Raw genomic sequence first — 25975 nt, 5'->3', positions numbered from 1 at the left:
CAAATGAAAGGGTATCCACTGTGTAAAACATATGCTGGATAAGTTGGCGGTTCATTCCACTGTGGAGACCACTGATGAACAAAGGCACTAAGCTGGAGGAAAAATACTTTCTTAAATAATTTAATAATATGTTGTTTCTTCATGTCTAGGTGTACCTTTGTATGCAACACACTGACAAATGTAAAGAATTGTTTTTACGTTTGTCTTTTTTCAGATGGTGAACATTATTTGTTGAATTAATGTACAACGTATGGAAACATAAACATATGTTGAAGTCATTCAGAAAATAAAAGCAGAACTGCCTTCTTTTTCTTCTTTGGAGTTTAACTGCAGCTGGCAGAACTGCCGCCAAAGGCACAACAGTTTACAACAACAAAAAAATTGATAACAAATACACACAAATTGTGCACAAATAAAGGGCACAAAAATACATTGTAATTCATGAATTGCACACAAGATGGCGCCAAATACACGAGACAAGGTGTGACCAAAGAGTAAAAAACATATGGACGCAGAATTTAATCCAAACGTCTCGTGATGGTCACAATCTGTCGCAGAACGAAATTACGGAAACCAGCCTAAAAATTGCCAAAACCCCTCTAAAACCAGCCAACCAGCCTATGGCACATCAAATAAACAACGCTTGTCATTTGACCACCCGTATCTGCACTGTAACAAAATAAGCACTTACATTTTAAAACAAGCAATACGATTTTTTTTTTTTTTTTTTTTTGAAAATGCGTGATGTAAGCTGCTTTTTTTATAATTTAATAACAATATTGGACTGCATAAAATATCTCAGATATCAATTAGACTAAGCTGGGTTGTTGCCTGGGTTTTGTTGGTATTTGTTATCTTCATAGAGGGAAATTTGTAAAATAACAAAACACATACTTTTTTTATCATACAATATATTTATTTTTAATTGACAATCAACAGGACCCAAAATATGCACATCATTTACAGCTATGCCATATTTACAAATCGTGTGTTTATATTAACAAGAGAAATACAGCAATTTGCATATCCCTGCACGGCAATCCTTGTCAATTTGTACAATAAACAATAAACTCGGCTGCTGCAACGCTTGTTATACTGTTTAGTATTTATTGCTTTTGCCTTTGTTTTCATTTGGTTTATTCCATTTCATCATATTTTTGAAACAGCAAATTCAGTAGACTAACTCGATAAAATGTCGAAATTCATGTCAGAGTCACCCATCTAAATCAAGTTCAAATAACGTTACAGGAGACCGTGGACATATAGGCTAACATTAGTTTTGTCTTCCTAATTATTAATTTAGACTCATAAAAAAAAGAGTAAGTACGCAGGATAATGATAAGCCTGAGCACACACTTACTGAAGGCTATTACTGCTGAACAACTCATTTTCTAATGGTAAAATAACACAGAAATTGAACATCGGTACTTCTTCTCATCCTGAAGCTCATGCATATCAACACATGAAAAACGAACCAATCAGTTCGAGTGGGCAGGGGAAGACAAAGCCCCGGTCAGTCAAGTCCTGTTCCAATTTCTGACCGAGTTAAAGCTAAGACTGAAAACATGCAGTGCAAATTTACAGACTCGTTAGTCCTCATTTTTTCGCTTGTATTTCCACTTGCGTCGTATGGTAAGATCTTTACATTATTTATTTTGTTTAATGCACGTTATTGTAAACGAAAGTGAAAGTTTTCTAATGTGGGTGTCGGTGGTGTCCAGAGGAGCTTTTTTAACTTGAACATTTAAATTCGACGACCGTTGCCCACTGCCAAATGTCTAGAATGTCTGTTTGTTTGTTTTTTTGTTTTTTGCCCCATACTGGACTATATTATCCCGTTTTTGACTGTTATGCCATCATAAACTGTGAAAAAATAACTGTTTGAAGAGGGCCTTAAAAAAGCTCCTACAGCACTGAAGGGTCTAGGGCTAGGCTATTAGGATTTAGTAGGGGAATTCCCCTAGTCGCATATGTTTTTTAAGCAAATAAATAAACTCAAAAAGATTAAGTTGTTACATAGGCTATAGATATACACAACAATAGAATTAGAAACAATGGCACACATATAAATCCAGCTAAAAGGTATTTGTCTAAGTGTCAGCTAAAATGCAAACCTTTAAGATGTGTATTAAAATCAGCAATAAAGTTAAGTGAACATTGTTATTATTTTATTTTGTGCACAAAATTAATAATCTATCATATTTTCTTTATAGATTATATATAATAATATATAATTTAGTATCCTAATATAGATACTAAAAATGTAAAAGTGTGATTTTTAGGTAATTGAAACTTGCATGTTTCAGCTGATTGTATGATTGTAAGGCTTTATTCAAATGCTATTGTAATCAAATGCATAAAAAAATGCTGTTACTTTAGAGACATTCAATAAATTTGCAAACATCAGATGTATATGACCCATTTCCCAAACAAGTGCACTCAACCAATGGCTTTGCTTGAATAAGCACAGCACACAGTATATTGTTGGACTCAGTTTTTATTGTTTTAATATTATTATTATTATATTTTGTGCACAAAATAAATTATCATATTTTCTTAATATTAAAAGTATAAAAAATAAAAAATTGGTTTTGGTTTTGGTTATCTTAAATCAAAATCTGACCATTTGCTTCTGCTCTGGAAAAGTAGTTTTTCTCTGACAACTTCAGTTTGATGGCTTGGGTATAACATGTTTAGCCACGCCCCTCCAACTGTTAGTTTGCAGCGAATGAAAGGTTAGAGAAGTGTATGTAAAAGTCTGCCCATCCTACCCCTGCACATATTGTAATTTTAAGAGTTCACACTTAGATATTGCTTGACACTATAAGCAGGTTTGGCATGCTGTCCCGGGAGAGAACCCTGAGCTCTGAGATAATTGAGCCCAGGGCTCCCGCCCAGTCGATTGAGCATGTAAGGGGATTACGAGATCAGATAGTTCTTGAGAGCTCCAGTGGGAAAAAAAGCAGGGGTGGATGGGGGGTTTCTTCGGAAAAGAGATAAGAGATAACTAATGATTGTAGATGAGAGACCAGTTGCAGTCAATCATGTCACGTGCTCCTCTTGAAATGAGTTTCTGAAACTTCACTTATGATCCAATATAAATTGTTATTCTCTATTCTTAAATTATTCTCTATTCTTCTTTTCATTTTTGATCTAAAGGTTATTCTCCTCCTGTTTCTGGTAAGTATTTTCCTTTTACTTTGTAAATTTGTCTCATTAAAACTTTAATGACTGCAGAGTAATATTCTGTAAACCCAAAAAAATACCTTCTTTTTATTAAACCCCCCAAAAATTAGAAATTACCATCCTGACAGAGCGAATCTGAGGACCAAAACAGTTTACAATCTATTGGTGAAATTCATTCATTCATTCATTTTTCGGCTTAGTCCCTTTATTAATCAGGGGTCGCCACAGCGGAATAAACCACCAACTTATCCAGCACGTTTTTTGCAGCGGATGCCCTTCAAGCTGCAACCCTTCACTGGGAAACACCCACTTACTCTCATTCACACATACAATACTGACAATTTACAGTAGCTTATTCAATTCACCTATAGCACATGTGTTTGGACTGTGAGGGGAAACCAGATTACCCGGAAGAAACCCACGCGAACACAGGGAGAACATGCAAACTCCACACAGAAATGCCAACTGACTCAGCTAGGGGTTTGAACCAGCGACCTCTTTGCTGCGAGGCTATTGTGCTACCCACTGTACCACTGTGCTGCCCTTTATTGGTGAAATATTATATGTTAAATAGGAATTCATTAATATAATTATAAATGTCTTCAGAATCTTACCTCATGTGTTGTTTTGCTTTTAGATTAAAGTCATATATTCTTTATTGTATTATTACTTAATTTAGGGTAATTAAACAAGGAAAAAAACACCTTGATTTATAGTTGCTTTTGTATTTTTCTCATTTTTAATTTTGATTCATCTTAAAGGTCATTTGAGGTTTACTAAAGACCCAGGCCACTGCTATAGTTCACTAATTTGTCTAAAATACTAAACAACTTTATGTGAAACGTTTACTGATAAACCAATGAATATTCACTGATGCACAAGAGCAATGAAATATCCTCTCTGGTCCGAGCCAGAAGCTGGACGAGAGGAGAAACATATTCCATATTTTGATAATCAGTAGATTTTTAGTACACTGTAAAACCCAATAATTTAAGGTAACTTAAACAATTCAATGAAATTGATTGCAACAAAACATTTCACTTCATAAACTAATCCTAATGAGTACTGTGAACTAAATTCATTTAAGTTGAAGTAATAAGGTATTTCATTAACTTGTTACCTTCAACTACGCTCATTTCATTTGGTAAAGTTGAGTGTTGGGTTTTACAGTGTAATATTAATTTTCTTTCAAGTGTCGACACATTCATTTTTTTCAAGTGATTTTTTTTTTTCAAAAACATTGACACAAAAAACTGAGGCGTGTACACCATAATTTTTACTTTTTAAATGCCCCTGTTTGGTACTAATAAGACTTTATTATTATTATTATTACTTTATTATTTATTAAAATACATAAGTGTACCAATCCATTAACAATGGATGCAGCTACCAGCATTCTTTATATGTTTATAAATATTATTAAGATTATAAATATCTTTTGTGTTCAACAGAAGAAAAAAACTAAATAGGTTTTGAACTGAAGTAAAGGGTAAATAAATGAATGGATTAAGTAAATGATGACAGATATTTCATTTTCTGGGTGAACTATCCCTGTCAAGTTTGCAGGTCTACCAGCCACTGTTGGTCATTGTATAAAATAGTAGAGAAAGGTTTCTTATTAGTAAGAACAAGTCAAGACCTGTTTGTTTTCTATAAAACATTGGACGCTAGAAATGAAAAGCAAGGAAGCTCAGATACCTCTCACTTCCCACAAGTCTAGTGTGTTTTAAAGCTAATTATTTTTCAGTGATTGCAGAATGGAAATACTTAGTACAACAATTTGTCTTTAACATGGTTAAAATTCTTCAGCTTTTTATGTTTTACTCATAGTTGTACCTACAAAAGGTAAGGCTTCAAAACAATTTATAAATTTTTATTAAAATTACTTTGCAAATGGAATCTGTTTTAGAGATATTTACAGTACCTAAACTTGATTGTGGTTTCTTTAATGAATGGTAATTAACAAAAAAAACAAAAGAAACAGTTTGGTCAGTAGCTGAACAGAATATGCTTCCAGTAAATGCACCATATGGAAATCGTATTTAAAAAGATTTTTAGTGTTATCTTGAGCACAGGAAGTGATTAAACAGCCTATTTACCTACTTAAAGTATTGCCTGCTTGATGTATGTGTTTTTACACAGTTGTCAAAAAAATAAAAAATACACAAAAGTACATTATAAAACAAGTACATTATAAAACACCAGCACAGATCTACAGTGTTAACAGAAAGGTTATATATGCTTATTTAATCATGACATTTCCTAGTTTCAAACCACTGCTTCGAAAAAAGGGTCAGACTTTGTGAGAGGTCAACATGGGAAAAATAAAAAAGTAATTACAGAAATACAAAATTTGTTGCATTTACTCATTTTTGATACAATGTGTCACATTTACTCTTTCAAATATTCACTTTTACTTTACATTTTTTGATGTCTGGACCCCTTGGAGTCACACAACACATCATCAATACAGTCAAGCCCCTGATTATTCATACCCCATGTGCAATGGGTCAGAAATTTACTGTAAATAAATTTTGAATAATGCTGTCGTTATGACATATGTTTTGTAGCATGATTTTATTTACAAAAAGACATAATAACATAATAAACATAAAAAACACTTCATAAAATACAATCTTGTTTCTTCCAAAGTGTAAAACATTATAGACTTGTGACTGTTGTGATGTATTGCATTATAGACTCCTGTATTCGTTTTTAGTTACTGTCACCATAATAACTACAGGATTTTAATTTAAAAACTCGATATGTAAGATTTTCTTTTTGCATTAAAATATCTGAAAACCATTGGAACACGGGTATGTACACTCACTGACCACTTTATTAGGTACAGCTTACTAGTACTGGGTTGGACCCCCTTTTGCCTTCACAACTACACTGTTAGACCTTACTGGGGTTTTTTGCAGTAGAATACTGGCAACACTGTTGCCAGCTACTGACTGTAAAAGTTCGGTTACAGTAAGTAACTGGCAACAGTGTTGCCAGTTAATAACTGTAACTGAACCATTACAGTGAGTGGCTGGCAACAGTGTTGCCAGTTTTCTACTGTAACTGAACCATTACAGTGAGTGGCTGGCAACAGTGTTGCCAGTTATTTACTGTAACTGAACCAATACAGTGAGTAGCTGGCAACAGTGTTGCCAGTTAATTACTGTAATAGAGCAGCAGTGGTAACTAACTGGAAACTGTGTAGAGTTAATTACTGTATTGTAGTGTTACAAATCACAGCATTATACTGCATACACATTAATAGTATGTCATATATAGTTATTTTAGTGTTACTAAAATTAATCAGCATTCTTAGCTGTTATTTAAAAATAGAAGGCATAACATTTTTTCAGACAAATTTATTTTATTGTTTTGGCACCAAACAAATAAATAGCAGAAAATGTTTAACAAAATTAAGAAATCAACAGATATAAATATTGTCTTACATATTACAGGTCTGCACAGTAAGGCTGCGGTCACACTAACGTTTAAGCATGCAATATTCTGTCATACTGCACTGCGAAGTGGAATTAAACAAAGCGAGTAGTGGAATTAAACAAAATAATTAGAAATTGAAAAAGCAAGCCAGAGAGGTCATGTTCTGATCTTTGATTGGTATCAAGCAATCACATGATGTGATTTCGCATTCAGCATTCTCCAAGCTTGAACTTTTCAATGCTGCGAATTATTAAATTTGTCTCGTGAGCTATCATTCCAGGTCTGCAGTACTCACATGCATATGAATGGAAGTCTATAGGGAGAAGAGTGCAGTGTGACCGGGACTTTAAGCTGTAACTCTAATTAAACACACCTGATCAAACTAATTAAGGCTTGTTAGAATTCTACAGGTAATGTTGAAGCAGGGTGGGTTCTAAACTCTGCTGCGCTGCAGTTCTCCAGGAACTTGGAGTTTGACCCCCATGGTATATAGCAGGGGTGCTCAATCCTGTTCCTAGAGATCTACGTTCCTGCAGATTGCAGTTGCTACCTATATCAAAAGGTGCGTTCGACTTCATGCAGCGCTGCGCAGATCGATCGAAATCTGTCTTAAAGCGGTGCATTCTGGTTAGAAATCTTGTTCGGATTGATGCTGCGCCGACGCCACGTGACTGTCACATGTGGCATCAAAGTACCGCGACAGCGCTCCGAGATCAGACGGCAAACTCAGACCGTGCAGCTTCTGAAGAGCGACTGCAGGAGCTCTGATGACGACACCGATATTACACGATTGGCCAAGTTCACCACATGACAACAAACACGTGTATTTCGGGTTTATAATTGGACAAATTCCGATTCAAAAGTTTCAAAACAAACAATTCACTTTTTACACCCTCTCTATCCTGTACACATCTTGCTTATTAAAAGACTACAAATATTTTACTGCAGTATCATCTTTTGTTAAATAATCTGGTAATAAAGGTTAGCTTGTTTGCACAGGTTTATTTTTTAACTTTTTTATACAGACTATTTACTGCATTCATCTCCATGAACGATTTAAATGATGTATTTTAGTGTATATTTTAGTAACCTAAATATGAACTCAAATAAGTCTTACAGACTTGAAATAAGAAAATCATCCTCATTGATCCTGCCCCCCTAAAGCTCTCTTAACAAATTAAAGTAAAGAACTATTTTATTAAATAATTATAAAATGGCTTTATTATTATAATATAAATATATATTTTATTTTCTGTCTAGCAGTTTATAGGCTACCTGCTCTTTCTGGGAAACTTCTACATAGCTCACTTATTTTACCTTTTGTTCTTTTCAACAAAATCTTTTTGGATTAAAATGCTTTTTTGAAAATTCATTCATCATCCAAAATAATGTCATTTATTAAGACCTAATCAAACACCTTGTTTTGCTTTTTACATGGGAAATTTTTATATCTATAAATGTACATATGTAAACCCTTTTTTAGCAGATTCAAACAAGAAGTATCAGCCTAAAGACTGATGTTTAAATCCTAGAATTTATGCTTATTGCTTTGTATTTAATAGACCTGTTCGTTTTTATGTTTATATTAACCTCTCATTTCCTCTTATTTCTCTCATGCATTTGTTATATATTTTATTCATAATTCTCTCTTATTGTTTAAAAAGGAACTACAGTTTGAAGAGCCTGTATTCTGTTTTATTTGTAAATGTTTTATTGTTATAAATAAAAATAACAAAAAAATATGATGACGCCATGTGATCGGTCATCATGACTGCAGCAACTTTGAGTCCCGAAGTGTCCAGCTGTCCGTCTTGACGGCTCCGTTTTCAACTCCGCCCCCGCCTGCGCTCGACTAATCTCGTTGATCACCGGCTGCAGCTGAGCTTCATGTCGAACGCACCTAAACACACCTGCCTGTAATTATCACGTGGTGTTCAGGTCCTAATTAATTGGTTTAGGTGTGTTTGATATGGACAGCAACTGAAATCTGCAGGAAGGTAGATCTCCAGGAACAGGATTGAGAACCCCTGGTATTAGCAATACTTTTAAAGCAACTGCCAACATTTATCACAATCACATATCCAATAAACACACACACACACACAAAGTGCTGCAGTGAAATGTGTTACTCTCTCCTCAATGCTGACCATGCAAAAAAAAAAAAAAAAAAACTGAACAGCAAAAAACACAAAATAAATATTTTAAATTTTAAAGTTTTAAATAATTAAAAACTGTGTCAAATCTCAATAAAAAGTTTAAAATAATTGTAGAAAACAAAAATAAAGTTGGCAACACTGAAAAACCAAAGGATCCAATCTTTTACTATTATAATTATCTCATGACAACAAACTTTTTTATTGTTTCAATTATAAATTCATAGGTGGAAACACAGCTCTGAAAAATACTTAGCAACAAACTCACAACCTGGGACCGGACAGGGGAGCTTTTGTGTGTGGATGGCTATGTGTATCATGTTTTTGTGATTCCCTGTGATGATGTGCACATGTTACCTTACAGAGACGATGGAATTTAATTTTGGCTTAGTTGCCAGAAAGATACATACAACTGTTAGCATCTGTACATTATGGCAGTGTGCAATATCCAATAAATACATATACTGTACTTAAACAAAAGTAATGTAAGAAGTTATATGAGGATATAGGCTAACTAGCTAACAATGTAGCTTTCAAGTACACAGTTCAAGATAACAACAGTATAACTTAAAACACAGCCTTATTTTAGAAACCCTCAAAAACATTTGAACACATTTTACTTACTCATCGTAGATTCTTATTTAAAGCCTAAAACATATCAGACTCTACATCTGAATTGATGGACATAGCATAGAGCACACTCGGCAGTAAACAAATCAAACACCTGGCTCCCTTAAAGTGCCGGCATTTTCTGAAAACTCTTTCTAACACCTTTGTGTTTAGAATAAGACAGACAGCCTGTGGGAGTGTGTGGTGATGCCTAAATCATTGTTTTTTACAGTTATTTACTACACAATCTACAGAGTAACAGTGCAGTTATACTAATTAAACACACCTGATCAAACTAAATCTAAAGGTAGTGTGTTGAAGCAGGGCTGGAACTAAATTCTGCTGGGCTGCGGCCCTTCAGGAGTTTGACATCCCTGGTACATAGCATATTTTCAAAGGAACTGCCTACATTTATCACAATTATGCACATATCATTGAATAAAACAATAAAAATATAAAAACTTCATCCAAAGCAAAAAATAAATAAATAAATAAATTATAATAATAATAAATAATCTGATCCACATGTTGTTCCAAACCTGTAGTAATAAAAATAAATAAATAAATAAAATAACCTGATTAATACATTTATTTAGGAAAGCCTTTATACAATACTGTTAATGCCACTTCATTTTACCTACTTCATTTGAAGTTTTCCAGACAAATTAATTGAGTCTCTGCAAAAATGTATGTACGTGCTGTTTAAGATATTTTTTAAATAACACATTTTTACTAGTTATTTAGCAAAATACAAATTTTCAGCTTAAAGTGCAATTTAAAAGCTTAACTATAGGCTAAACTAGGCAAATTAGATTAATTATAGAAAAGTAAACAAAGTTACAAAAATGATTGTGATAATTTGGTTGCTCTGTGTGAATATTTTTGCCTTTAAATGCATCTCGTCGATATCTTTACCTTTTAATTAGCTCTGTGACATTGACATTGGTTGACTCCTGATACTCAATGTTAAAAACATAAAAGGAACCAAAAAAAACACAAAGATGTCTGCAGAGAAATTTAGCTTATCATCAATGCATTGTTTCACTTTCTCCTCAATACTGACCATACATATACCAAAACTAAAATATATATATATATATATATATATATATATATATATATATATATATATATATATATATATATATATATATATATATAGCAACATAAAGTATCAGAGTACATGGGGTAATAATGGTTGAGCAGTAATTTACCATTTATTATTACAGTAACTATCTGTAATAGATACAAAGTAAATTACTGTAATTTATTCTTTGCACTACAAAATTTCATATAAATCCTGCTCCTTTTACAGTAAAATACTGTTTCCTTTTATTATAGCAAAACACTGGCTATTTTACAGTTATTTACTGCATAATCTACAGTAAGGGTTAACAGTGTATCTTAATGAGGAATAAAAAATATTCCTCAGAGATTTTGGTCCATATTGACATGGTAACATCACGCAGCTGCTGCATATTAGATCTCTCATTCCACCACATTCCAAAGGTGCTTTATTGGATCAAGATTTGGTGACTGTGTAGGCCATTTGAGTACAGTGAACTCATTGTCATGTTCAAGAAAGCAGTCTGAGATGATTCATGATTTATGACATGGCGCGTTATTTTGCTGGAATTAGCCATCAGAAGATGGGTACACTGTGGTCATAAATGGATGGACATGGTCAGCAAAAATATTAATACAATTGGTATTAATGGGCCCAAAGTGTGCCAAGAAAATATCTCCCACACCATTACACCACCACCAGTCTAAACCGTTGATACAAGGCAGGATGGATCCATGCTTTCATGTTGTTGACACCAAATTATTCTGACCCTACCATCAAAGTGTGGCAGCAGAAATTGAGACTCATCAGACCAGGCAACGTTTTTCCAATCTTCTATTGTCCAATTTTGGTGAGCCTGTGCCAGTTGTAGCCTCAAATTCCTGTTTTTAGCTGACAGGAGTGGCATAAGGTGTAGTCTTATGCTGCTGTAGCCTATCTGCCTCAAGGTTGGACATGTGTGTTCAGAGATGCTCTTCTGCATACTAGGTAGTATTAAGGGATTATTTGAGTAACTGTTGCTTCTCTATCAGCTGGAACCAGTCTGGCCATTCTCCTCTGACCTCTGGCATTAACAAGGCATCTGCGCCCACTGAAGATCCGCTCACTGGATATTTTCTCTTTTTCAGACCATTCTCTGTAAACCCTAGAGATGGTTGTGTGTAAAAATCCCAGTAGATCAGCAGTTTCTGAAACACTCAGACCAGCCTGTCTGGCATCAATAACCATGGCACGTTCAAGTCACTTAAATCACTTTTTTTTCTTCATTCTGATGCTCTGTTTAAACTGCAGCAGATCATCTTCACCATGTCTACAAGCCTAAATGCATTGAGTTGCTGCCATCTGCCATGTGATTTGCATTAACAAGCAGTTGGACAGGTGTCTAATAAAGTGGCCAGTGAGTGTATTCTGCTGACTTGTGTAGTTACACAACACCATATGTTTCAAAGAATGTTCAAATCCAGAGAAATTATACATTTGAATTGTCAATAACATCACACACACTTCATTTAAGGTTTTGTGTTTTATTTAACAAATTTATTCATATTTTTCACATAATTTCTGAATCATGATTTTGTTTTAAATTTCCTATTATTTTTTCTACAGGCTCTCACTCCATAAGGATGTTTGCAACGTACATTAAAGGAAAAACGCCATTTCCTGAATTAAGTGGTGTAGTTATGCTGGATGATATCAGAGTTCTGTACTATAATGGTGTTACAGATAGTTTCTTAGCAAGAGGAAACACAACAGCTGAAGATGATGTGTTTGATCCAGACGATCTCGAAAATATTAAAGGGTTTATAAAATCAGAGTTTAGTTTTTTAAATGCACAAAACACCTTTACTAAAACTGATGGTAAGTATTGTTTAAGACTATAGTTAGTCAAACAGGCATTCCCCTTCTGGTGGGGAACTTCAATGCTATAAGTCGATTTAATCCACGTATGGGGATTTCGTTTTAGAAAGCCAATCGTCTGAAAGAGTATATAATGGGCCAATGAAATGCCAAATGAGTTGGCAGCGTAAGTTTGCGAACCTGTGGCTTATTGCAATCAACTCCGCATATAAGCACAGGGAAAGCAAGGAAACACTATACTTTTCGCTTCAGAGACTGTTACAGCCTTCTAAGCGAGTCGATGAGGGTTCCTCCTGCTGATATCCAGCGATTTCGAGCGAACGAGAGCAGTCTCCCGGTCCAGAGTGTGTACACACAGCGACAGACGGTGGAGCTGAGTTTCTCCCTTGCCTGGCGTTCTTTGGGTCTGGTCCTCCAGAGCGGTGCGTATAAAGTTGCAAATTTCACAAAAAGAGCAACACAGTCTAGCAGCATGTGCTTTTCAGGATGGTGCTCTGACTGTGCGTTTCTGGATGCGGTGGTTTCCTGATCATGACATGATTTTGGCAGATCATGTCGTCATTGCGATGTCATGACTGTTGCGCAGTAAGGATTGCGGCTAGCCCTTGCAAGAGGGCGAACCACCCCAGCTGTCCCCTGCTCTGCAGCGGGCACTCAGGCAGATCTGAGGGTTCCAGTGGGAGATTATCCGTCGCCTCCGGGCTCGCGGTCCTTCCGCTCCTCCAAGTGCTCCATCCAAGCTTCGAGCGGAGGAAGCGATCCGTCTAACCAGATGGTAGCCCTTACGTTCGATGACACCGGGGACCAGACATCCACCGCGGCATCGGTAGGTGGGCTTTCATTGTCCGATGATGATACAGACCCGCTCGCCCCCTCCGGGCAGGTGAGCACTGTCAAGACGGATCCTGAAACGAACATGTTAGCCGTGCTTTCCTGGGCTGCTTCGGCCCTGGGGTTGGAGATGGTTTATCCCCTAACTCGGTGGCTGGACCGACTAGATGGGTGCTACATAGAGGACCAGAGGGCTAAGCCTTTGAAGCCTCTCGTTCCCTTCCTCCCGGAGGTGCTTAGTAGGCTCACGCAGTCTTGGTGGGCACCTTTCTCTGCCCGTGCTGCGTGTTCCTCCGCCCTCACCACTCTATCCGGTGGAGCAGCCAGAGGGTAAGTGGCGATTCCTCAGGTCGAGCGAGTGATTGCGGTCAATCTTTGTCCGCGTGGTGCCTCTTCTTGGCAGGGTCTACCTCGTCTCCCGTCCAAAGCCTGTAGGTTATCTGCCTTCCTCGGAGCCAGAGCTTACAAGGCTGCAGGCCAGGCTGCTTCCGCCTTGCACACTATGACCACCTACCAGCGCTACCAAGCGCAGGTGCTGGCCGAGCTGCACGAGGGTGGATCCAACCCAGGCTTGTTACATGAGCTTCGCACCACAACCGACTCTGCTCTTTGGACCACTAAGTCCGCTGCGTGTGCGTTGGGGAGGACGATGTCCACATTAGTGGTCCAGGAGCGCCACCTCTGACTTAACTTGGCTGATATGCGCGAAGTCGACAAAGTCTGCTTACTTGACTCCCCCATATCTCAAGCTGGCCTGTTCGGCAACACCATCTGTGAATTCACCCAGGTGTTCAAGGTGGTGAGAGAGCAGTCTGATGCGATGGGTAATATCATCTATCTGCGGGACTGTAAGCCCACTCCACCCGCCGAGCCATCTATATCTGCTGCTCCTCGCAGAAGGCGCATGACTACAAGAGCTGCCCCGCCCCCGCACGCGCCTCCGGCGAAGCGGGTGTGTCGAGCACCTCGAAAGCAGGCAGCATCCCCTGCCCAGTGCGCTGTTAAGTCTGGTAATGGACCGCGAAGCGTACCTGAGACAGGTCGTCCAGAAAAGAGGGAATTTGCTCTTTACCCGCTGGAGGGGCGGGCCCCATTTCCAACTGCCATGAAAACATCAATGAAACAGCACTTTTCCACTTCTCCGGATGTGACAGCCCGAAATCTGCCAGTCTGGGACGCTATGCTTTCTAGCTCGCAGGTTCTGTGTATTTCGCCAGTGGCTCACAAGCACTGGGAGGACGGTCTCTTTTCTCCCACCCCTCGAGCCTCCATTCCGGAGTTTGGGTGTGGATAGAGAGCAAATCTCTCATCTCCAGCTCTTGCGGGACCCTCGCGCTTCCCAGATCAGCACACCCTCTCCGCGCTGTCCCACTGCTGGTACGTCAGCGATTGTAGCGATGAGTCTATCAGCGAGAGCTCTGCCTGCCTGGTTAGCGCGGGCCAGCCCTTCGCAGTAGCTCATACGCACAATCAGACTCGGCTATGCGATTCAGTTCGTGAAACGGCCCCCCAAGTTCACGGGTGTGTATTTCACCAGGGTCAGCCCCCTGTATGCCCCTGTCTTGCGAGAAGAGATTGCTGTTCTCCTGGCGAAGGATGCAATCAAGCCGGTTTCTCCAGCCGAGATGGAGAGTGGGTTTTACAGCCCATACTTCATAGTGCCCAAAAAGAGCGGTGGGTTACGGCCAATCCTAGATCTGCGCGTTTTGAACCGCTGTCTGCACAAGCTGCCGTTCAGAATGCTTACGCAGAAGCGCATCCTTCGGTGCGTTTGCCTTGGGATTGGTTTACAGGCACACACCAAGTCTTTGTTACTGTGCTGTGTCGCCACGCCCTCAGCCCATGAAACGACCCCTCGTTCAAACAGGCCGGAGTGCCTCTAGGACGGGGGTCCAGTCATTTTGTTTCAATAGATGCTTCCAGTACGGACTGGGGGGCTGTGTGCTGCGGGCTTGTGAAAAGGAACCCAGTTGCATTGGCATATCAATCGCCTGGAGCTGTTGGCAGTGTTCCTCGCTCTCCACCGTTTTTTTCCGGTGCTGGAGTGGCGATGGTGGGGTATATCAACCGCATGGGGGGTATTCGCTCTCGCCGCATGTCTCAGCTGACCCGCCGTCTGGTCCTCTGGAGTCATCCGCGGCTGGAATCGATGCGCGCCATTCACATTCCAGACAAGCTCAACTGTGCAGCCGATGCGCTCTCATGGCAGCCTTTACCTCCCGGAGAATGGAGACTCCACCCTGAGGCTGTCCCCCTCCAGACTCAGGGTTACGTGGCTGCCATCTCTGCTCTCATGACGCAGTGGCTGGCAGCACCGTGGGAAGGCATAACCTCATCATCCAGTTCCTCAGAGGCGCTAGGCGAATTAATCCACCCCGCTCCCCTCTCATGCCCTCTTGGGATCTCACCCTCGTTCTCATGAGCCTGTGTCTGATCCCATCAAACCTCGACTCAGTATTTTTAAGATTTTTGTCCCTGAAGACAGTTCTGCTGGTCGTATTTTTCAGTCAGTGACTCGTGCCTGTAATTTGGCCCAGCTTACTCTCACATTTTCCTGAGACCCCGCCCGGGATATGTGCCCGAGGTTTCTACACACCGTTTAAAGACCAGGTAGTGAGCCTGCAAGCGCTGCCCCCGGGGGAGGCAGACCCAGCCCTTTCTTTACTTTGTCCAGTTTGCACTTTGCAAATTTATCTGGACCGCAGCAGGGAAGTGCCATATCGAAACAGAGGTTGGCCCACTGGATAGTGGATGCCATCTCTCTCGGTTATCAGAGCCAGGGTGAGCCGTGTCCCCCAGGAGTGCGTGCACACTCCACTCGGAGCATCACATCCTCTTGGGCGCTTGCATGCGGCTCCTCTCTAACAGACATCTGTAGAGCTGTGGGCTGGGCGACACCTAATACATTTGCAAGGTTTTAAAATCTGCGAGTGGAGCCGGTTTTCTCAAGGGTTTTAGGTAACCCTTGGTGATTGAGGAAACAACTTGGTTAAGGTGTTGAAACACGCTTGTTGCGCCATTCTCCCTAACACAGAGATACGTGCGCCTTTTCATCTGTCAGTAAAGTTCCCCGTCAGGTGAGCCCTGCAGAATCCTCTGAAGCCCCCAGCACTGACTTAGCGGAGGAGTCACTTGCTGGCCCATTACGTTGTAGGTCTGCCCGCTGGTCAGCCCGCGTTTTGGGTATAGGTGCCCGCTATGAGTGATCCCCATCAGGCGATCCCATATGCTTATTCAGCCATGGTGCAGTCCCCCCTCACAGGCGGACCTGTGACTTCCCTCTCCGCTAACCATCTTGTTATATGCGTACTCCCCCTTTTCAAGGCTAGTCCATATATTTTGCCATCATATATCCCCATTGGGTAACAGGTGGCCTCCGCAGCGTCCTCTTTATTGGGACTGCACGCTTTCCCAACGTACTGTCGTATTTTTCCTAGAAATTATCTAGATGCTTGCGTCTCCTGATAAATATATAAAATCCGTAAAACTTCTTTTAAAGTGGGATAAGTAAGGGCCAGGGATCACATTGGAAGACCGCGCCTCTCTTTGATGCAGGAGTGCTCACGCTATGCCTGGCTATCCTCTAACGGGAGGCGAAGGTAAGGTGCAATCATTATGGTGTTTTCCAGACATTTCCCCATACGTGGATTAAATCCACTTATAGCGTTAAAGTTCCCCATCCGAAGGGGAACGCTCTGGTTACTAAAGTAACCAAATGCTATATAGCATCGCCATAATGATTGTTCCTTAGCTGTAAGTATCTCTTTAGCTTAAAAGCATAGCGTTTCCTTGCTTTCCCTGTGCTTATATGCGGAGCTGATTGCAATAAGCCACAGGTGCGCAAGCTTACGCAAGCGTCATTGGCCCGTTATATACTCTTTCAGACAATTGGCTTTCTTAAACGAAATCCCCATACATGGATTATATCAACTTATAGCATAGAAGGTTACTTATAACTTTATAATTACATATAAACACTTTTTAAAAACTTTAATATTAGCAGAATTTTTTTATGGAAAAAATAGATTTGTAGATGCAGTTTTTTGTTTAATAAACACTAATTTATACACATTCTTTATCTGTTTAAGGTATTTTTGTCTCTCAAATTCTGGCAATGTGTGAGCTAAAGGATGATGGTGAACCAGGACAAATGATTGGACAAGATGCTTTCGAAAGATTAACCATATTTACGGTGCTATATGCTGACAATAAATGTACCATCGACATCAACTTAAACATCTCACAGGAACAAAAAGAAAAAATTATTGAAGGAGTCAAAAACTATTATAGAAATCTAATCCAACCATTCTGCTATAAGACACTCAAGGTTTACCTTAAGAAAAGGAAGGATCAAGTCAATAGAAAAGGTAAAATGAATGTTCACAGACAGTATTGACACGTAGCCCAATATATAATGAAATATTTCTGATCTCTTTTTATTCTTAACAGTGGAACCAAAAGTCAGAATATTTCACAAAGCAAACTTGGACTTTGGAGGTTTTCGTGTGAGCTGTTTGGCGACAGGATTTTACCCTCGTCACATCAACCTGACCTTGTTAAGAGATGGACAGCCTGTATCTGATCATGAGTTCACTGGAGGAGATCTGCTGCCCAATGGAGACGGGACGTACCAGATGAGAAAGAGTCTGGAGATCAGAGCAGAGGACAGTGAAAAACACAAATACACCTGCTCTTTTAAACACCTGGACAAAGAATGGCACATTGATTTGGGTAATTATGTTTTAGATTAACAAAATTATAAGATAAAATTTTCATCTGATCTTATTCTGAATTTTTCTTGTAGCTGAACCTCACAGAAACACCATATGGATCGCTGTTTCTGTCCTGTTGGTATGTGCTATAATTGTTGGTTTGGCAATGCTTATTTGGAAGAGATACCAAACAGCAAGACAGAGAGAAAATGGTAGGCCTAATTATTTTTTTTTACATGTTTTCCTTTCAGATAATACATGATCTATTTGAATTTTTAACCGATTACATTGTGTTTAGCATGAAAAAAATATTGCTGTATAATCTTCAGAATTGAATATGAGAATCTGCAGAAAACACCCAATATACTAAGTGTGTATTTACACTTGTGTGTTTGGATCTCTTGTTTTTTTTAGATTCAGACTAAAAGTGAAAATCATACATTTAGTCATGGTTCACTTACTGCACAATGCTACAGTGTGAACCCTAGTGCACACCAAAGATGAGTCTCTGTTACTCAAATTACTTGGAATGGTTTGACTTAACTATGAACACAACACATATAAACTAAGCAAAAATAAGACATGATGTCACTAGATGTTGCTTTAATTAGGATAGAATGTTCAAGTGCACCTATTTTTCCTTGTGTAAATTGCAATGTTGCCAATTCAATTAAAAGACTGCATGAACCGGAAGCTGCAATGGTTTTGTTTTCTTCGTATTGTGAAGCAGTCCTTAGAGAAATGGAAAATTAAATGAAAAAACTGTGGGCTTGGCTTTTTTTATTGCGAGCTGATTGGATGTAGCAAAGTGGACATTTCATTCAGAAAGATTTTTTTTTTAAGTGTTTTGGAAGAATTATTACAACCTAACAGACACCTCCTAATCACCATTTCTGTTTGTTGTCAAAACTGACTGTTGGAGAATCGAGGTTAAGTATGTTTGCTACGTCTAATACAGGCATAATTTGAGAATTTAACTTAAAACAAACAGGACGTGTATTTTCAAATTTTTATTTTAAATTACAAGTGCAAAAATTTTTTTTTTACTTTGTGCACAGATTAATTGGTCACCACAAAACTGGCAATATGAGCTAACAAAATTATATGGTTAGTTTTGATTTCATTTGTATTTTAATACAGGCATCTTTGTCTTGTGGGTATTTACTTGATTGTGTGACGAAAAAAATCCTGATGCTATTAAAAGTCTTTCGTAAATAAACTCATCACTGATATAAATTAGCATCGAATGGATTCAAATATACAAATCAGAATGTTTAGCTGTCACCGACTCGATCCCAGTCATTCCCCTCGCTGGCCAGCAGAGGCCACCATCTCCGGACTTCTAACATTACGTCATCCCTTCACTCTGATTCCAGCACACCTGTTCTCCATTCCGCTAATGACCCACGTACCATATATAAGCAGCTCACACTCACTTCTCAGTGCGAAGTCTTGTTTAGCCCTGGCCAGCATTTCTGAGCGTTCTATCCTGCCTGATCTCCCGTTTACTACTTCAGCCCATTTCCTGACTCTGCTCTGTCTTCTGCCTGCCCACGACCAAAGCCTGTTACACGGACTCTGATTCTCGCTGCCTGCCCCTGACTAAAGCCTGTTACACGGACTCTGATTCTCGCTGCCTGCCTCAGACCCATGCCTGGTAATCACTCTGTGTCTGTCATCTGCAACCTCCTCTCATTGATGTGTATGTTGTATGTTCGCACAGCCGTGCGTATTGTTTGATGATAAGTGTGACTTAATAAATACTGCAAATGGATCCCTCCGTGTCAGTCTCCCCGTTACAGAAGACTTCGCCCAACATGGATCCCGCAGCCATCCAGGTTTTGTCTCACGAAGTCACAGCTCAAGCTCAGGTATTGACCACTCATCAACAGCAACTAACGCACTTAACTCAGTTGACAGACGAACTGGTGAAATCACTACAAAACCTGCAAGCTGCTCCCACAGCGCAACTCACCGCCAACTACTCTCTGAGTCCGCCTGTTGTGGCACAACCCCCGATGGTCTCCGGAGCTCGATTGGCATTCCCTGACAAATTCGCAGGTAACCCAGCAAAATGTAAAGGCTTTCTGTTGCAATGTAAACTGTTTATCGCCCAACAGCCCCATCTGTTTAAGGACGAAAATGGGAAAATTGCTTTTGTGTGCTCACTACTCACCGGAAAAGCGTTAGACTGGGCTACTGCAGTTTGGCCAGACAGCACCCCGATATTTCCCTCGTTTAATGACTTTCTCAAACGTTTTTGCACTGTGTTCGATCACCCTGAGGGTGGTCGTAATGCTGGCGAGGAGCTATTGTGTATCCAACAGGGAGATCGCTCCACAGCTGAGTTCGCACTGCAGTTCCGCACTCTGGCAGCGCAAACAGGATGGGCTGATGATCCACTTACTACGCTCTACAGAAAGGCTCTGAAACCAGAACTGCAAAAAGAAATGGGATGTCATGACGAGGGAAAAACACTGGACCAACTGATTGAACTATCCATAAGGTTAGACGCTCTCCTCCGCACTCGTAACCCACTGTGCTCAATTGCTTCCAGTCCTGTATCCCCTGAAACCTCTGCTGAACCCATGCAATTGGGCAGAACCCGCCTGAACCCAGAGGAACGAGAACGAAGGAGGAGAAATCACCTGTGCATCTATTGCGGACTTCCAGGTCATACCAAGGTTTTATGTCCCAACAAGCCTCTCCCTAAAACCCTCTCGGTGAGTGCAACCACTATGTTCACGATCACTAATGACATTATGAGTATACCTGTCATGTTGAAACACAATGGAGATGAGATTGAGACCATGGCCATGATCGATTCAGGAGCCGCTGGCAACTTTATCGACTACACGTTTGCTATCACTCACTCCATTCCTCTAACCTCCTGTGATTCTTCCCTAGCCATCACTGCTGTAGACGGGCGCCCGCTAGGAGAGGGACACATAGAATTCCAGACTCAACCAATCTCTCTTCTAACAGGCTCTCTCCATGAAGAGGAGATTTCCCTTCTGGCCATCGACTCCCTCGACACTCTGTAATCCTCGAGTTGCCATGGTTACAACTACACGACCCTCAAGTTTCCTGGAGAACTGGTGAGATCGTTAAATGGAGCGATCAGTGCTTTACCCAGTGTCTGCATTCTGTTTCCCCAGTCCAGATCAACACGATCACCAGCACCGAAGACCCTGAACTTTGTCAAATTCCCCAGCTTATCATGACTTAACCGAGGCATTTAATAAGCAAAAAGCTACCAAGCTCCCTCCTCATCGTGAAAATGACTGTGCCATCGAACTACTACCAGGCACCACGCCCCCTCGTGGTCGCATTTTCTCTCTCTCTCAGCCTGAGACTGAAGCTATGAAGACTTACATCTCCGAGGAGCTAGAAAAGGGCTTTATCAGACCATCCACATCACCTGCTTCAGCTGGATTCTTCTTCGTGAAGAAGGATGGCAGCTTACGCCCCTGCATTGATTACTGAGGCTTGAATGAGATCACCGTCAAATACCGCTACCCCTTACCATTGGTTCCAGCAGCCCTTGAACAACTCCGCTCAGCTCAGTATTTCACCAAATTGGACCTCCACAGTGCATATAACCTCATCCGCATCCGACAGGGAGACGAGTGGAAAACCGGGTTCTCTACAATCAACGGCCACTACGAGTACCTCGTTATGCCCTTCGACCTAGCAAACAGTCCTTCCGTGTTCCAGGCTTTTGTAAATGAGATATTTCGAGACATGCTCAACCAATGGGTCATAGTATACATTGACGACATCCTGGTCTACTCCAACTCCTTATCAGAGCACATTCAGCACGTCAGGGCAGTGCTCAAACGCCTCATCCAAAACCAGTTATACGCCAAAATTTCCAAGTGTGAGTTCCATCAAACGTGCATATCATTCCTGGGTTACATCATCAGCCCCGAAGGCGTGGCCATGGATCAAAAGAAGGTCGATTCAGTAACGCAATGGCCACAACCAGAAACTATCTGACAACTGCAACGATTCCTGGGCTTTGCCAATTTCTATCGACGCTTCATAAGAAACTTTAGCTCAGTTGCTGCTCCACTTACCGCCATGGTGAAGGCAAATAATGCTCGCCTCAAGTGGAACCCAGACGCTACTCGAGCATTCACTCAGCTCAAAACCCGCTTCTCCAGTGCACCCATTCTGCGTCATCCTGATCCCGAGCAACCTTTCATTGTTGAAATCGACGCATCCAACACTGGCATTGGAGCCATTCTGTCCCAGAGATCCCTATCTACGAAGAAGCTCCATCCCTGTGCTTTCTACTCTCGCAAACTCAACTCCGCAGAGAGGAACTATGACGTGGGAAATCGAGAACTCCTCGCTATGAAAGCTGCGTTAGAGGAGTGGAGACACTGGCTTGAAGGCGCCAAACATCCGTTCACCGTCATCACTGACCATAAAAACCTGGAATATATCCGATCCTGTAAACGTCTGAACCCTAGACAGGCAAGATGGGCTCTGTTCTTCACACGCTTCGACTTTCAAGTCACATACATCCCTGGCTCGAAGAACATTAAGGCAGACGCTCTCTCCCGCCTCTCAGACGATGAAACCTCAGAGAACAGTGATGAGCCCATTCTCAAAAATCCCCTGATTGTCGCTCCCATTCAGTGGGACATCGAGCATGAAATTCTTCAGGCTTCCGAACACAGCTCCACGCCACAGTCCTGTCCGGAAAACAAGATCTTTGTTCCCCCGTCACTTCGTGAGAGACTCATTACCGAGGTACATGACCACCCCAGCTCCGGTCATCCAGGCAGCACTGCCACAGTGCAGTTAATCCAATCCCGCTATTGGTGGCCATCCATAAACAAGGACGTCATCAATTTCATTAACAAATGCTCACCCTGTCAGATGTCCAAACACTCCCGTCACCGTCCAGCTGGACTGCTCCAACCCCTGGAGGTGCCACATCGTCCCTGGTCACACATTGCCATAGATTTCGTCACCGATCTATCTGTATCTCAGGGAAAAACCACCATCCTCACTGTGGTAGACCGATTTTCTAAATCCTGTCGCCTCATCCCCATAGCCAAACTGCCTACAGCCATGGAAACGGCCGAACTGCTCTGCGAATGTGTGTTCCGATATTATGGTCTCCCTGAAGACATCGTGTCGGATCGAGGATCCCAGTTCACCTCTCGACTCTGGTCCGCATTCTTTAAGAACCTTCAAGTAAACGTTAGCCTAACATCCGGCTACCATCCCCAATCCAATGGTCAAACGGAGCGCCTTAACCAGGAGATCGGCAGATTCCTCCGCACCTACTGTCATTCTAACCAGACTGAATGGGCTAAATTTCTTATGTGGGCAGAGTACGCTCAATTCTCTGAGAAAGGCATCAACAGGTCTGACTCCATTTCAATGCGTACTAGGCTTCCAACCTCCTCTCTTCCCCTTGTCCGGCGAAACCACTGAACTCCCCGCTGTAGACACTTGGTTTAAAAGCTGCGAGGAAGTATGGAACGCAGCTCACACCCATCTCTCTCACGCCGTACGGCGTTTCAAGGAACAAGCCGATCGACACCGACGTCCTGGTCCCACGTATTCCCCTGGACAATGGGTATGGCTCTCTACCCGTGACTTACACCTCAGACTACCCTGCAAGAAACTCAGCCCCAGGTACGTGGGTCCTTTCCAAATTGACAAGCAAATATCTCCTGTTTCGTTCCGACTGACACTCCCTAATCATTACCGTATTTCTCCTACTTTCCATGTCTCCTTGCTCAAGCCTGCTGTTGGTCCAGCCTAGGCGGATAGGGAGGTGGCAGCCAGTGAACAGGGTCCCCCGCCTCTCATGATCGATGGTGAGGAGGCATACCAGATCCACGAAATCCTGAGATCCAGACGCCGGGGCGGACAACTCCAATATCTCATCGATTGGGAGGGGTACGGCCCGGAGGAGAGATCTTGGATCAACCGCAAGGACCTTCTTGACTCAACACTACTGGAAGAGTTCCACTTACAACATCCGGATATGCCGGCCCCTCGCCCCTGTGGAAGACCCCGGCGTCGAGACTCGCCTCACTTCAGGAGCCGTTCGTTGGGGGGGGGGCTCTGTCACCGACTCGATCCCAGTCATTCCCCTCGCTGGCCAGCAGAGGCCACCATCTCCGGACTTCTAACATTACGTCATCCCTTCACTCTGATTCCAGCACACCTGTTCTCCATTCCGCTAATGACCCACGTACCATATATAAGCAGCTCACACTCACTTCTCAGTGCGAAGTCTTGTTTAGCCCCGGCCAGCATTTCTGAGCGTTCTATCCTGCCTGATCTCCCGTTTACTACTTCAGCCCGTTTCCTGACTCTGCTCTGTCTTCTGCCTGCCCACGACCAAAGCCTGTTACACGGACTCTGATTCTCGCTGCCTGCCTCAGACCCATGCCTGGTAATCACTCTGTCTGTCATCTGCAACCTCCTCTCATTGATGTGTATGTTGTATGTTCGCACAGCCGTGCGTATTGTTTGATGATAAGTGTGACTTAATAAATACTGCAAATGGATCCCTCCGTGTCAGTCTCCCCGTTACATTAGCTCACCGCACAGCACTGATTTGGATGTTAAAAAAAAATGTAATTTACTTCAGTGGCCGAGACAGCTTAACACGCTATAATTTAAGAAAGCACATGCAATTACAAAAAACTCCAGCAAATAAAGAAACGATCTTTGGCTGTGCGTTTCTTCAGTTGTTTGTGTTGTGACCAATTTGCAACCCATTGTTTATTTTATTTGCATGTACTTTTTTTAAATTGCAGCACGTAAAGCCCTCTCAGTCACCATAATTTACATATACAAAATAGATAAACATATTGAAAATACATCATTTGTTCATATAGACTTAATGTGCAACTTATTATTTTTTTATTTTTTTGTCAGAACCAAATAACCACCAAACTACACATATGAATGCACCTGAAGATGTGGATCTGATGGATCACTCCAGGGTGGAGTAACACATATCCTTATTTATGTCTTTATGATTATTAATCAAATTGAATGTTTGAGGGGCTAGATTATTTGACCTCAGTGTCATTCTTTTTTAGAGTAAAACTGGAATGATAGGTGTGACATTGCTGTTTTTGTGTGCCAAATGATTTGTTTCCTCAGGATCTACAAAGCCTGATCCGAGGTAAGCGAGACCTCTTGAGTGGAACTAAACTCTTGATGAATTGGAAACAACTGGTTCCCGAGTTATTTGCCATTTTTTTGTGTTCTTTTAAAGTAAATTCCTTTGCATGCACTGATTGTACCAGTTTTGAGTCAGTTTTGATAACATGGCTGAGAGTACAAGAAACAGCCTTGAGTAGGAAATAGATTGTACTTTGTGTATGTTCTATTCATTTGTGGATCATATTTACAGCTCTGAATAGCCTTGTGACTGTCAGATTTTTGCTTGCTTGATGGAGAAGTAATCATTAGAGATATTGTTCAGAACTGTATGCACACACACGCATGGAAATTTTCTAAGTCTATCTGTCTATTGGTTCTAACCAATCAGCTTAAAACACCTACAGTATATGTATTGTTTTGAGATTGCAAGTAGAGCAGCTTATGAACTCTGTGCGAGTGTTGAAGCTGGCTTCTGCTTGATGAAAATGCAGCTATCCTCAGTAAACTTTCTTTGAGTGAATCTCTGACTCCGGCTCTTCTTCATCTGTCAGAATCTGGTCATTTTTGGCATTAAACTGTCGGTTCCCCAACACACCCTACACCCCTTTAAATATTTGATGTGACTCTTGTTGGCAAAGTTCATTTGAATAAATCACATTTATTTCAATTTACAGAAGAACATGACAGAGTTCTGTAATATTCTAAAGTCATCCATATATTTTAGTGAAGATAAAACTGCTTTATTCAGTAAAGACAATGCACATGATGGAATGATAATCTCAGACACAAACTTTCTGACCTGCTGCAGTAAAACATCTGACAGTTTCTATCTTAAAGAATGTTTAATCATACTCAAGTAAAAGTATCATTAATTGCCTAAAATTGTAGTGCAAGTAGAGTAAAAGTATCTGTTGTGAATATTACTCAAAGTATGACTAAAAAGTAGCCCTTTAAAAGTACTCAAGAGT

The 25975-nt window shown here is 40.9% G+C and overlaps 1 protein-coding gene across 2 annotated transcripts; it reads left to right on the top strand.

The window, feature by feature from the left end:
* Positions 1–739: 739 nt before the first annotated feature.
* On the top strand, positions 740–25523 carry LOC108181672 (major histocompatibility complex class I-related gene protein). Of its 2 annotated transcripts, XM_073942822.1 has the most exons (8): positions 740–1632; positions 3160–3180; positions 12064–12315; positions 17235–17513; positions 17596–17877; positions 17951–18070; positions 24774–24841; positions 25005–25523. In XM_073942822.1, exons 1-8 carry the CDS (start codon positions 1566–1568, stop codon positions 25209–25211), a joined length of 1296 nt encoding a protein of 431 aa, XP_073798923.1. In that variant the 5' UTR covers positions 740–1565; the 3' UTR covers positions 25212–25523. The 2 variants fall into 2 exon arrangements, with proteins under 2 accessions (XP_073798923.1, XP_017209800.1); XM_017354311.3 differs by lacking the exon at positions 25005–25523 and having other exon boundaries at positions 24774–24997.
* Positions 25524–25975: the final 452 nt, after the last annotated feature.

This window comes from Danio rerio, chromosome 25 (assembly GCF_049306965.1).
Source record: "Danio rerio strain Tuebingen ecotype United States chromosome 25, GRCz12tu, whole genome shotgun sequence".
NCBI classification, from domain to species: domain Eukaryota; kingdom Metazoa; phylum Chordata; class Actinopteri; order Cypriniformes; family Danionidae; genus Danio; species Danio rerio.
This window is presented reverse-complemented; position numbering and strand designations above follow the sequence as displayed.

Coding starts and splice junctions, on each gene's coding strand:
- LOC108181672 (XM_073942822.1), top strand. CDS start 1,566: ATGCAGTGCAAATTTACAGACTCGTTAGTCCTCATTTTTTCGCTTGTA. Junction 1,633..3,159: donor ATTTCCACTTGCGTCGTATG/GTAAGATCTTTA, acceptor TTTGATCTAAAG/GTTATTCTCCTCCTGTTTCT. Junction 17,878..17,950: donor AGAATGGCACATTGATTTGG/GTAATTATGTTT, acceptor TTTTTCTTGTAG/CTGAACCTCACAGAAACACC.